The sequence below is a fragment of the Anguilla anguilla genome, chromosome 2, assembly GCF_013347855.1.
Source record: "Anguilla anguilla isolate fAngAng1 chromosome 2, fAngAng1.pri, whole genome shotgun sequence".
NCBI classification, from domain to species: domain Eukaryota; kingdom Metazoa; phylum Chordata; class Actinopteri; order Anguilliformes; family Anguillidae; genus Anguilla; species Anguilla anguilla.
The window spans coordinates 40052452-40065443 of NC_049202.1; the positions used below are offsets into that span (position 1 = coordinate 40052452).

The 12992-nt window shown below is 38.0% G+C and overlaps 1 protein-coding gene across 2 annotated transcripts; it reads right to left on the reverse strand.

The window, feature by feature from the left end:
• Positions 1-2881: 2881 nt before the first annotated feature.
• On the reverse strand, positions 2882-9798 carry LOC118220262 (sulfotransferase 1C1-like). Of its 2 annotated transcripts, none has more exons than XM_035404052.1 (7): positions 9335-9798; positions 7196-7324; positions 6587-6684; positions 6336-6462; positions 4429-4523; positions 4149-4329; positions 2882-3780 (listed from the first exon to the last, which is right to left on the reverse strand). In XM_035404052.1, the coding sequence occupies exons 1-7, from the start codon at positions 9537-9539 to the stop codon at positions 3668-3670; spliced, it is 948 nt and encodes a 315-aa protein (XP_035259943.1). In that variant the 5' UTR covers positions 9540-9798; the 3' UTR covers positions 2882-3667. The 2 variants fall into 2 exon arrangements, with proteins under 2 accessions (XP_035259943.1, XP_035259944.1); XM_035404053.1 differs by having other exon boundaries at positions 9359-9796.
• Positions 9799-12992: the final 3194 nt, after the last annotated feature.

Below are 12992 nucleotides of genomic sequence, written 5' to 3' on the forward strand. Positions count from 1 at the left end.
ATTTCCCCGGTCCAAAGTGAACCAATAAACGTCACCAGTGTCAACCGGCATTACAGAGACTTTTGGGAAATGTAGTTTCTCAGTCATTCAGAAATTTGTAAGCGTAAAAACGCTATGGGCTATGATGGCATTGAGAACAGATTGAGCAGGTTATTATCGAGTTTAAAATTTTTTTTTTTGATGCATGGTAGGTTTGATCTTAAATGCAGTGATAACATATAGTAATTTCTTTCCAAAGATGCTATTTCTCAATATAATCATGCCACCCAGATTTCTATGCTTGTGGTTCAGGCACTTTCACCAAACGAAAGTGGTCATAATAGGCTATCCTCAAATTCCAGCTTCCTGACTAGGTGTGACTCGGTCATCAATAAACTGAAGACCACTCAGGTTTTGCTCCCCCATTGTGGTGTGCATAGCTACTAACAGAAGTGCTAAACAAAGAGCTGTTTGAGAGCCAAAATATCTGTGGCCGGTTGCATTAAACACCTTAAGTTTTTCACCTAAAGTTTTTACTTAAGGGATTATTTCCCCTTACCTAAGGGGATCTTGTAAGTGTGTTGCATAAAACCCCTCAAATGTTTTCCTTAGGTCAGCTGAGCCAAATGATCCAACTCCCAGAAAGGAGCCAGATTGCCCATCGTTAGGCTAGACAGAGCACATTGCATGCTGTAGACTATGACAGATCATACCATAACTGCCAGTTGCTAAAGCTACATAAAGTGAAACATACAATATGCTCTATTCTCAGAAAGAAATCTACAGACATTAGGTCTATGGTGCCTGCTCCACTTGTGTCTCTCGAGCCTGTGATATCACCAGAGTCAGATGGTCTACACTCAGCAGTGGGAATCAAAAGGCCAGATTCGAAGTTACAAAAAAATAAATAAAATAAAAACTAGAAATAAGCCAAAGGAGTTCTGGAACAAAGTTTTGTGGACAGGTGAAACAAAAATAAGTCTTTATCAAAGCAATGGAAAGCCAAAAGTGTGGAGAACGAGTGCCTTCCAAAATCAAACATGCAACAAGGCAAGAATGCGAGATTTCACTTCACCGGAGGTTCCTTTTTTGTTCTTGGGAGTACAAAAAAAAAAAACAGTGTGCTTTGAACGATGAACTGTGTAAGATCCAGGCAACCACTTTTCCTTTATAGTTCTTATACAGTTCTGCAGCGTCAAAACACTTTTCCATGCTTTCCTTTCCGAGTAGCCATTGTGTTTTCTCCTCTGTATTTAAGGGTGAATACAAATGTTTAACTTAGCCAAGAAAATTGACAGTAGAAGGCAGGATTTTGTGTACAAGTCTAAGTGTATTTTATTTTCGTATTTTTGTAGTGTTGATGTGTTTCTTGCTAAGGTTAGAGCTAATTTCAAACTGAATGGATTTTAAGTGTTCTTACACTCTATACATGTAGTCTTGTAAGTATATCTGGAGGCAAGAAAACAGAACACAAGTATAGGCCTACAGTTTGGAACACAGCCATTGGCAAAACTGTGACATGCAGGGGCATCAGCAATATAATTTTCTTTGTCACAGAGCAGACTAACCTATTTCCATCTTGATCTTCCCTTGTCACATAGCATCATAGGACATCATACAGTAATAGAAAGTTTTAAAGAGACAGTAAATTCTATAGCAGTAATGAGACATTTTTGTTGAGCAACTTGGTTTTGCGTGCAATGTGCATTCACAGAAGACATTAATTTTTGAATAGCATTTCATATGAGGTTTTATCTAAGATTTGTGTTTTTGGTATATTTGGAGAATTTGTTTTTTGTTGTCTTCCCCTATGATATCAGCTTGACAGAAATCAGGATACCCTTTTCACCTTAGGGTAAAAAAAGCCAAAAACCTAAAATAAATAGAATTTAATTTTAATCAAACTTTTCAGTTTCATGCAGAGCTTGCAATTATCTGCTAAATTATGTAATTATTGTTAAGCTGTATCATGATTTTGAGACTCTTCATATGAAGTCATTTCTTGCTTGTAAAAATGTTGCTTTTGATATTTACATACCCTCACATATATGGCAGGAATGATAATCTAACTAAAATTGTAGTTCTTGATATCAATGCTTGCCCTAACACAGTCTCAATGAGTTAAAATGTGGAGTCGGCATATCGATTAATCAATCAATCAATCAACCTTTGTTTCATCTCGAGAACCCATTGAGGAATAATCCTCATTTACAATGGTGTCAAGTTAGGGACATTAAACAGCAAAACAAGTGTGATAAATTAGACTTTACAATTTTAAAACATTTAATGTAAAAGGAATTGGAAGTTAGTAAGTACAAGGTAGTAAGTGAGACATTTTTTTCCTGATGGGAGTGGTCTCTTCCAGGATGACAATGCCCCCATCCAGAGGGCACGAGGAGTCACTGAATGGTTTGATGAGTATGAAAATGATGTGAATCATATGCTATGGTCTTCGCCATCACCAGGTCACAACCCAATTGAACATCTTAGGACCAATGTGTTAGTGCTCACCACCACTATCATCAAAACACCACGTGAGGGTGTTTTGATGATGTGAGGGAATATCTCAACAATGGTGTTCCATCTCTCCAGTAGAGTTCCAGAGACTTGTAGAATCTATGCCAAGGCCTCATTACCTAATTTTTTTTGCACAGGAGCACATAAATCTTCAGATCTGGGTTCTGGGTTCTTGTTATTTGTACAATCCACCACACAACTTTTAGGCATTCACAATCTTGTAAATCGACCGACTGCTTATCATGAAGAACAACAGATCCCCCATTGTGGGCATGGCCATTGTGTGGCACATTATGCACTGTCTCTATGGGCCTGTAAAAAGCTGTTTTGAAATCAGGGAAGTGCAGTTTGCCTCTCGATGTCTTGTACAAATTGGAGCCAGAGAAAATTTTTAATTATTTTTTATTTAATAGGCTACTAGGAATGACCATAATGCAATCAAATGTTAAAGTTGAAATGAAAATATAAAAAAATGATATTGAAATGTCAAAAAAACTTTAATTGGCCAATGGAAACTGAAATCGAAGGCTAAAATGGAATAGCTGAAATGGACATTTTAAATGGAAAAATAAAGTAAGAAATAGAAACCATAATTAACTAATCATTCAATGATCACTTGTGTGCATCAGGCAGCTCCAGTCTTAGCACAAATTTTCTTTGAGCCAGTAAAAATTCCACCCATTAACTGTCATTGTCACATCGGCTGAACTGGATTATTGCAGTACTTGGATAGGTTCCTTGCCTTTCTAATTCAGCTGATTTGTAGTCACCTTGCAAGTATGAAATGGCTGCTGAGCTTCATCCGGATGGGTATTACACAATGGAAGTGGCTGTGATGAAGCACTTTGAAATCCTAAGAGTAGTTCTCATGAAAAATAAACATCTTGAAGGCAGATCTTGAATAACCTGGAAATACTAGTCCTGTGATGATTATAATCAATATATTATATTTAATAGATTGCTTGTGCTTAAATCACAGATACTGTTATCAAATACAATACTTAAAACATTAAACATTGTAAAGTAACTTTCAAATAATGTAGTGCACACACAAAATTCCCCTCACTTCCATCAGTTAATTTGGCTGTTGCTCATCCTCATTGTTAATACTTTTGCATGAGCTAAAGTGCCTAGAATGTCCTGCATCGTAAAGGCTACTGCAGCACTTTCTTCACAAGTTTGTCCTAAAGGGAATGTTTGCCATTTTCATTTGTCGCTCATAATCTTCATCAAAAATCTTCAAATGAGAGGCAGAGAAATGATTGACCCAGTCACCAACCTCCCCTGCAAGAGAGAGATGCGGTTATCCTAGCACACAAGCACATTTGTTTATATAGTACTCTGAACACTAACCATAGCATCCAACCTCTGATCCATCCCTTTATCCTCATCGAGTGCAATCACCTCTCATTACCTAAAGCTCCTAAAACACCCGAATTACAGAGGACTGAATTCACCTTGATTTAATCTCATAGTTAATATTTCACCCGATGCATCCAGACATGGTCATGCAATGGGAAAAATTTGCATGTGTACTGCTTAAGAGTCAAAAGTTTTATAACTTCTATATTTGAATCTGAGGAGCCAAACCCCTCATAATATAATTGAAAATAGAAGCTGATAAATGTCAACCATTATAAAAAGAGACAAACCTTTTCTCATGAAAGGAGAGATGGAATGGTCAAGGATAGACTTGGGTATAAAGGTATAGTTGGTCATGGGGTTGTCCTTCATGACCTTAAAAGATGTGTGCTCCACAATGCGCGCTATTACATCATCAGTGACCGACAGATCCAGGTACTGCTTGATGCGTTCCACTGCCCGCTGAGGATTCTGGAGGAATGGTAGAATTATATGGGGATGCAGACAACAGGATTGAAACCACTAATTCCTGGTGGGTACATATGGGGAGTGGCTGCAATACAAACTCACCTCTTTCATATCTTCATAAAACAAATAGAGTATATTCCTTTTCTCTCTGTTTTCCCAATAACCCTTGACATGGTCATACCAGGAGCCCCAGCCTACTGTGAATGGGAAGAAGAGAGCAATTAAAAAATGTTTCTGTACTAGAGATTCAATGTCAGTTGAAGGTGTCTTGAGTGGCAGCTGTTCATTTTTCCCACGGCGCGCAGGAACTGCCGCTGTGGGCAATGCATGGCAAATTGTGGTCACTCACTCACTCACTCACTCACGGACGACCTGAGAGGGACGTTTGGTGGGACGCATACACAGGTGGTGCTTCGTTTAGAAGGACGCATGCGCAGGTGCATCTCCCAAAATCACCACTTCAAACGGCACAACATTTTTAAGCACAGCTTTATCGTCTAACGTTACTTTAGCTAACCCTATCGTTAGCGTTTTGCCTACTTTACTTAACCTACTTAGCACGTACCACCGATACAGATGTAATGTATTGTCACATGGAGGACAACAAATAACGTTACAGAGGTGAGGACATGCCATAGCTAGCTAGCTATATAGTTAGCCAAGTTTTACTGATGACACTTACAGGTGTGACGTGGGTCTGGACTGTTTTGTTATTGTTTCTTAAACAGAACTGTATTACCTTTAATGTGTTGAATGGTAATACAGCTCTGTCACTCAATAGAGGCAAGAGCTGTATTTTCTTTATGACTGCACTGCTTGGTTTTTGGAAAGTGACTGTTAATTGGCCAGTTTACTGCACTTGACATAGGAGGGTGGTGCCTTAACAAGGTATTGTAAAGGCTTGGTTCTGATCCTTCGTTCTATGTTTTTCCATTTTTTCAATTGCCAAGTAGGCCTAGTGCATAAGGAGCAGATGACAGGAAATTCCATCTTGATAATGGACCTAAATGAACAAACTAGTAAACTGAAATTGTTTTTTTGAAAATTGTTATGTCATGAAAGACAAATCTAGGATTACGTAGACTAAATGCTGAATCATGCTCTCTGCACCAGTGTTCCTGCCACGTATTTTCCTAACTTCATCAGATTTTGAATGTGCTGGTAACTGTGTCTTGTAATTTCTTGATGTTACTATCGTTTGATGCTGCTATATTTGCAGTGAGTTAATCTTAACATAATGGATAATAGTTCAATTATACATTTTTCATTGAGGTTGTAGAAATCTATTGCTGATAATGTAGTGTTATTATAATTATATTAATAATTAGATTTCTTATTTATGTACTATCGTGGTACTTATATTCACACACAGTTGCCATTATTAATGCTGCTTCTATTTTTTTCTCTACATATTATAGTGACCACCACACACACATGTAAACACAAACAAGTGTCAATGGTTGGACTTCAATGGAGTGGACAGCGTGGTATGGATATGTGTGGACATCAATAAATACTTATTGTTGAACATTTTTAAGCATCAAGTTTTTACTGGATAACCTGTGGTGACTGCTACTCATTCATTGCAACTGCACTTAAGGGTCTTTCAGTAGGAGGACGGTCAGTTTAAGGAAGTTTAAAATCTTTCATAGTTTTACAATATCAACTGCATACAATATGTATTGGCAAAATGGCTGACTGCAAAATGTTAAGGTACATAGATTGGGGCCACAAGCAAGTTATCTATGACATACGATTCCTCTAACTAATGAGATTGGTGAAGGTTATTTATGATGCTATAACGTAAAAACCCTGTTTGCTTCATACTACTACATTAGCATCCTGTAGCTACTTACCAGGCACCTGCATCTACCTGGCATCATTTTACAAGTCATCACAGATATCTTTCTGCTTTGTCAGTCCCATCAACCTCATTGTGACTCTTAACAGCATCATCCAGTTCTGGCAGCTGCATTCAGAAAAAGAAGGGAAGATAAAATTTCACTTACCATCTCCCTTCATGAACTTGTAGATGTATTCATCGAGGGATCCTGGTTCAGGCTGGGTCTTATTCATTCTGTCAAAGTGGTAGTAGCTTACCAAGTTGTCCTTGGCATTGCGGGCCACATAGATAACCTGGGCAATGTAGATGTGGGAGTGAGGGGCAGGGGCAGGCAAAGTCAATTAAAGTTACTATTACATACACAAGACAGTACACTTATTCTGCCCTCATAATGCGTAAAGGCAGTCTTTACGTTACCTTGCATTTATTTTCCCAGAATCCCTCAGGTACAAGCTGGATTGGCAGGTGTGTCTTGATTAACCTTGGTGGACTCATTTTGCAAAGGAGATCTAGGCCTGACAGAGAGGGCAGATTGAAGGGAATGATTTTGACAGTGTGGCATCATGAGGGAAGAGGAGCACAGAGACAGCTCCAGTATTTCAGGTGCTGTAATTTCAACACCTCAGGTGTGTCTATTACCTGGCAGAACAGTAGAATCATTTACAGTGTCAGCCCGGCTTAAAGGCAGGGGGACTCTGTCCCTGCTCTCTGTCGCTTGGACCTTTTAGACTGTTTGATAGTGGCATCTTGGTTGTTGTTTATGTTCTTATTTTGTGAGTCTTTCTCACTCAGGGATTCAAAAGGTTGTAAGCCAGGTTATTTTTTACATTTGTATATGATGCAGTGACCACCCCACTGTGTAACAAAATGTTGCAGGATTCTGTAGGATGGTAACACAGTATAACTGCAGGCTGTATTATACACACAAACACACATGCACGCACACACACACACGCACACACACACACACAAACACACATGCACGCACGCACGCACACACGCACAGTATAACAAAGAGTTAAGTACCAGAAGGGATGGGAGGGGGGGAGAATATCTCAAGGAATGGGCTCCTCATAACTATGGGCCCTCTCTTGCATGCCTCTGTATCTCCATTGTGAAGTAACAGGTCTACTATCTCCTGAGTCCAGGTAGTTCCTACATTAAATAGAATTGGACAGAATGACAGAAAAGAACAAATCATTTTTAACAACCTATAAACCACATAATTGAAAATTACCAGGTCAGTGTAGCTTTCATAGATCACTCATTTAGCTACATTGTAAAGTTCAAAATAACCATGCAGGACAAGTATAAAATAGTCACATAGCAGCAACCCTCTTTTAAGGATGATTCACTCTGGATGATTAAATTCATGCAAATAATATATCATATGAAGCACTTAAGTGCCTTCAAATGAAGGGAACGAGCAAATTTGTGTAAAGAGAATCTAGGCTATTAACCAATTCCAGGCATGTTTAATCAACATAATCCATGAACAAAGCCATGTTCATTTTCATAACCACTTAACAGTCGGTTACAGCACAGTACAGTGAAACAATCCAACAAAATTTATTTTTAGGAATGATAATATCACTGCCATGCTGCATCTTAACTTAAATGCATTGGTTACATGGCAGTGCAGTTCATCCAACTTAAACAAGAAATTAACAGATCTTATTTCAACTGCATTTAGGAATTAATGTTACGGTTTTTAAAAAATGCCAGCTGCTGAGCGGGCTTTTGAAACAAATCCAGCCATTTTGAGTTTGGACAGAAATCTCACACAAAAGTTACTCTGATTTTAAACTAAAAAGCCATTTGTTCGCTCATTTGCTATGAATAGAAATTAAGACAATTAAATGGTATTAATAGATAACGTGCATTCTGAAGACATTAGGGTGGGTTGTGGTGTATCTTTGTTTTTTAGAATGCAATTTTTTAAAAGACAGTCTTCCAAAGTACCATACTAACAGGGATTTAGCTGCAACACAAGTTTATGGAAAATTCATTGCAGTGTACAACTGGATTACTTTCAGTTGATTCGCAGAGAACCTCCAGCTAGTCCCGAAAAACATTTATGTTTCACCCCTCACTGGGCGAGTGCTCTGCCATGATCATTTAAATTTCACATCATAGTGACAGCAGAGCATTGGAAAACCTCATTTTATGTTATTTTAATTATGGAAATATCAGAGAATGCAAGAGTTACAACAAAGCCTATGTAAACCATACAATGTCTTTAAAACAACTTTAAAACTATGAAATATGCTCATACGTATATATAAATTGCATAACTGTCAGCAAGGTAACATGACCTGGTCTTATTTCCAAAATGTTGCCTGACTTAAACATAAATTTTGTGCTTACACATTATTGCTTCTATATTTACATCAGAATGCTAGATCGCGGGCCGTCTGGGTAGTGTAGAGGTTATCATGTGCTATTGAGTGGTACTGCAAGTGCCCCTGCGAAACATGAAGCAAAATAGACTATTTTCACTCAAGCAGCAAATAATAGTATTTTCTAAATAACTTAATTAAAAAAAACCTAGTAAAACAATTTTGGAGACATAGACAAATGTCATAGCCTACAATTTTTTTCTCCCAAATTAAACAAAATACATTTTAGTGTGAATGCTTCTGGAAGACATAGGTTTGGCATAGATGCTTGGTAAAACATGTGTAAAGTACAAAGTTGTGAATTTCATTTCTTTCCTCCTTTGAACATTGCTTTGTCTCACATATAACCTGGTCAGCAGCAGTGTTAGGCATTGTAATGCACAATTGGCATTTAAAGCCACCGCAGTTGCAGTCAACAAGCTGACCAACAAGGTGGTGAGCACACAGTAATTGGGAGCAATACGGAAGCTTGGTCTTAATCCCTGTTCTGCATCTGGGATATTGTGGAAAGTCTCGCATTAAATAATAATGTACAACTTATACTAGGTACATAGCCACTGCCCCTTAATGTTTTTAACTGAACTAAAAAACAATTTTTGATATTGATGTCAAGAAGAAGAAAATGACAATAAGAATGTTTCCTACAAATGTTCTATAGTAGACTATACATTAATTACTGCACATTATTACTGCTCCAATCTAAAGTCAGTTATTTAAAGTGTTAATAGTCAGAAACAGTTCCACACCCTTCCCTCATTTTGCTCACCAATGCACTCATCGTGTTGCTCACCTGCTTTTGGATAAGTAGAAATGAGGATGTCAGTAGGGTCAGGGCAGAAAGCCCAAATAGACTCAAAGTTTTTGGCGATGGGCTCCATCAGCGGGACTCCTCTCACATTCTTCAAAGGAAAGCGTGTGAGTGAATTCTTTGCTTTTTCAATAGCCTGGCTGTATGTCAGATTTGGTTCCATTGCTGTTCTAGATGAAACTGAAAAGAAACAAGAGAGAAAATATTCTTCAGAATGGTTGTGTTCTCTTCTTAATTATAATTACTTGGTTAGTTCTTCTCTCCACTTTTTCTTGCTCTGTCTGTATTTTAAAAAGTATTCATTTGGACAGAATCCCAATCTGTACTGGTGTCTCTGTGTGCATACTCCCGCAGCCTTTCTCTTCTCTGCTCAGATTGCCAGCAAGCTCTTATGCAACTTCCTGTCTGAATTCCTCTATATTAAAAACAACATTATCTTTAGTACCGAACCTAGAACTGCAGGAAGTGCTAAGGGAGTGTCTACATCAACGTTTCCGCTGGTAAGGTTTTGCCGTGGCGTGGCGCCACGGCAAAATCCTTGCCGCCACACCATAATAAAAAAATGTAAATGAAAAATATATATATACTGTATATAGTCTATATATTAAATTCATAAATTTAAAATGTTAAACTTTCTAAATATTTCTGCCTAAATGCGCTTTCAAATCCATACCGTCGAGTCCACATATTTATTTTCAAAAAGAGCCTATGCCGCGAATGTCGCACGGTCTGTCAAAGCGTCACTTTTTTTTCTTTTTCACCGAAAGACAAGGAAAAGGTAGGTAGCGACGCTTCAAATATTACAAAAATACCATAGTGTTAATCAGTGTTTTAATTGGACCAAAATAAGTGCCGGTACCTACTCCTCATACATACTGTTTAAAATAAATTAATGTTAGTAATCAAAAGAAGAGTCGGTACTCATATACAAGTCCCGACAGCTCCTGCCCATCTGAAGCACTGGCTGTGTCCAGAAATGAATACAGATAAAACTAGCTAATAAAAAATACATTAATCAAGCATCTAAGTTAGTTAGGAAATTCTTTGTATCATGCTTCTCAGTAGAATTAGAATGTAACAGAAAAGAATCTTTAAAGCCATTTTTCTCACTTTTTCCTTTTTTTTTTTTGCATGGACAATGCATGTAAACTCTGTCATTGAGTGTGAGAAAGACAGAGAGAGAGGGCTTTGAATGTGGACCCAGCTCAAATTATATTGTTAAATAAAAAGATAAAACATTCTAACTAAGTACTATTTTGTCATGGTAATTGAGTTAACTTAGCAGAAGTGTCCCTTTTAAAGTGCAATATGTAACTTTTCTTGAGTATCAATCTTGGTTATATAGTCCTCTATTCTTGAAGATAGAACGTCTAGATGGACAATGTGCTCTTTTAATTGTTCTCACCCCACCATAACTCAAAATACAGGCCTATTTTGCTTAACAAACCATTTATGGTTTTAAAGTACAACTAAAACTACTTTTTAGCTCTTGCAAACTGTTATTCCTTGTATCAAGAGCTTGTCAGAGCTATAAGATAGATTTAAGCCGCGTTTCCACAAAAAGTACAGGAACTACTTTACCAGGAACTAAAATGTGCCTTCAGCCCATGGTTGTCTGCGTTTCCACTGCGGTCTAAAGTCCCGCGAAGATTAGGCAAATTAGCCCAATGACGTATGAAAAAGCGACGTTATCGTCGGTCCATCTGTCGTATGATTTCTTCTGTAGCCCCATACTACCACCGAAGTAGCCTACATTATTTTCTAATAACCGGGACAGTCCGGAGGGGTTTATTCCACTTATATACCACGGGCTACCAACATTGACTGTATATGGTTACTTTTGTATTTATTGATTTTTATCGATTTAATCACCTGGAATTGAAATATTCTTCTGCAGCCGTTTGGGCATATTTTACCGTTGTCAAGCAAAACTGTCGTTGGTAGTTGAACTTGGACCATTATGCAACAAATAGGATATAACAGACCAATAGTCAGATTGTAACTGTTTTATATATCCTCTCAAACACATTCATTATGTTTTTATGCGAACATTCGCTTTCATGTCTTGACATCCGAAGCGACAGAATGCATTCACATTTCTAATATAACTGGCAACAACAGCAGAAAACATGCACACGTTGTAAACAATTTGCTGTTTGATTACTTCTCGATTCTCATCGTCAATTCTATATAGGCTAATCGCAAAATGACAAGAATAGAACGAAAACTCGGACTTGCGTGAAAATTTTAATTAGTAGTGTTACAGCCACCGTTTGTTTTCCTTCGAAGTTACTGCTAGCCGAGCAGCGAAGTGTGCCCTCCAGATGCGAACCATGCACCATAAATTAGTCCATAGTCTTCCTGGTCTTTTTGTGGAATTGAAGAATGGCAGAGTAAAATTACCGCAGTCTGAAAAAGCTAAAGGTATGATTACTAGAATTAACCTGTTATTTTACCCTGACAAAAAGTGCGGAAGGTGATTTCCAGTTTGCTTTTACTGTATCACCAATGTAAATTACGCAGAACCACCGCATACCTCACATAACTGTATCAAACGTTTTGAGTCAATTACAACGGGCTAACAAAGAAAATCCGGAAGAAAATATTCAGCAACCGAATTAATCCGTTTGAATGTTTTGGTACGTAATATGCTATCCCAGCACGAATGCTTAGCATTTTATAAAATGAATACTAAAGCAAGAAAAGAACAGAAGAGCACACGTTATAATTCCAAGACGTTGGCAGGCTATAACCAAAAGTAGGCTACTGCGCCGCATAACATACAAAGCCGCGTTTCCACCGAAATTACCCGGAACTTTCAGTCCCAGGAACTACTTTACCAGGAACTAAAAGGTTCCTTCAGCCAATGGTTGTCTGCGTTTCCACCGGGGTCTAAAGTACCGCGAAGATTAGGTAAATTAGCCCACTGACGTTGTCGTCGGTCCATCTGTCATATGAGTTCTTCTGTAACCCCATACTACCACCGAAGTAGCCTACATTATTTTCTAATAACCGGGACAGCCCGGATGGGGTTTATTCCACTTATATACAACGGGTTACCAACAATGACTATATATGGTTACTTTTGTATTTATTGATTTTCATATATCCTCTCAAACACATTCATTAACAGCAGAAAACATGCACACGTTGTAAACAATTAGCTGTTTTATTACTTTCTCGTCGTCAATTCCATATAGGCTAATCGCAAAATGACAAGAATAGAACGAAAACTCGGACTTGCGTGAAAATGTAAATTAGTAGTGGTACAGCCACCGTTTGCTTTCCTTCGAAGTTACTGCTAGCCGAGCAGCGACGTGTGCCCTCCAGATGCGAACCACGCACCATAAATGAGTCCATAGTCTTCCTGGTCTTTTCGTGGAATTGAAAAATGGCAGTAAAATTGAGTAAAATTACGGCAGTCTGAAAAAGCTAAAGGGAAGATTACTAGAATTAACCTGTTATTTTACCCGGATAAAAAGTGCGGAAGGTGATTTCCAGTTTGTTTGTACTGTATCACCAATGTTAATCGTGCAGAACTACCGCATACCTCACATAACTGTATCAAACGTTTTGAGTCAATTACAACGGGCTAACAAAGAAAATCCGGAAGAAA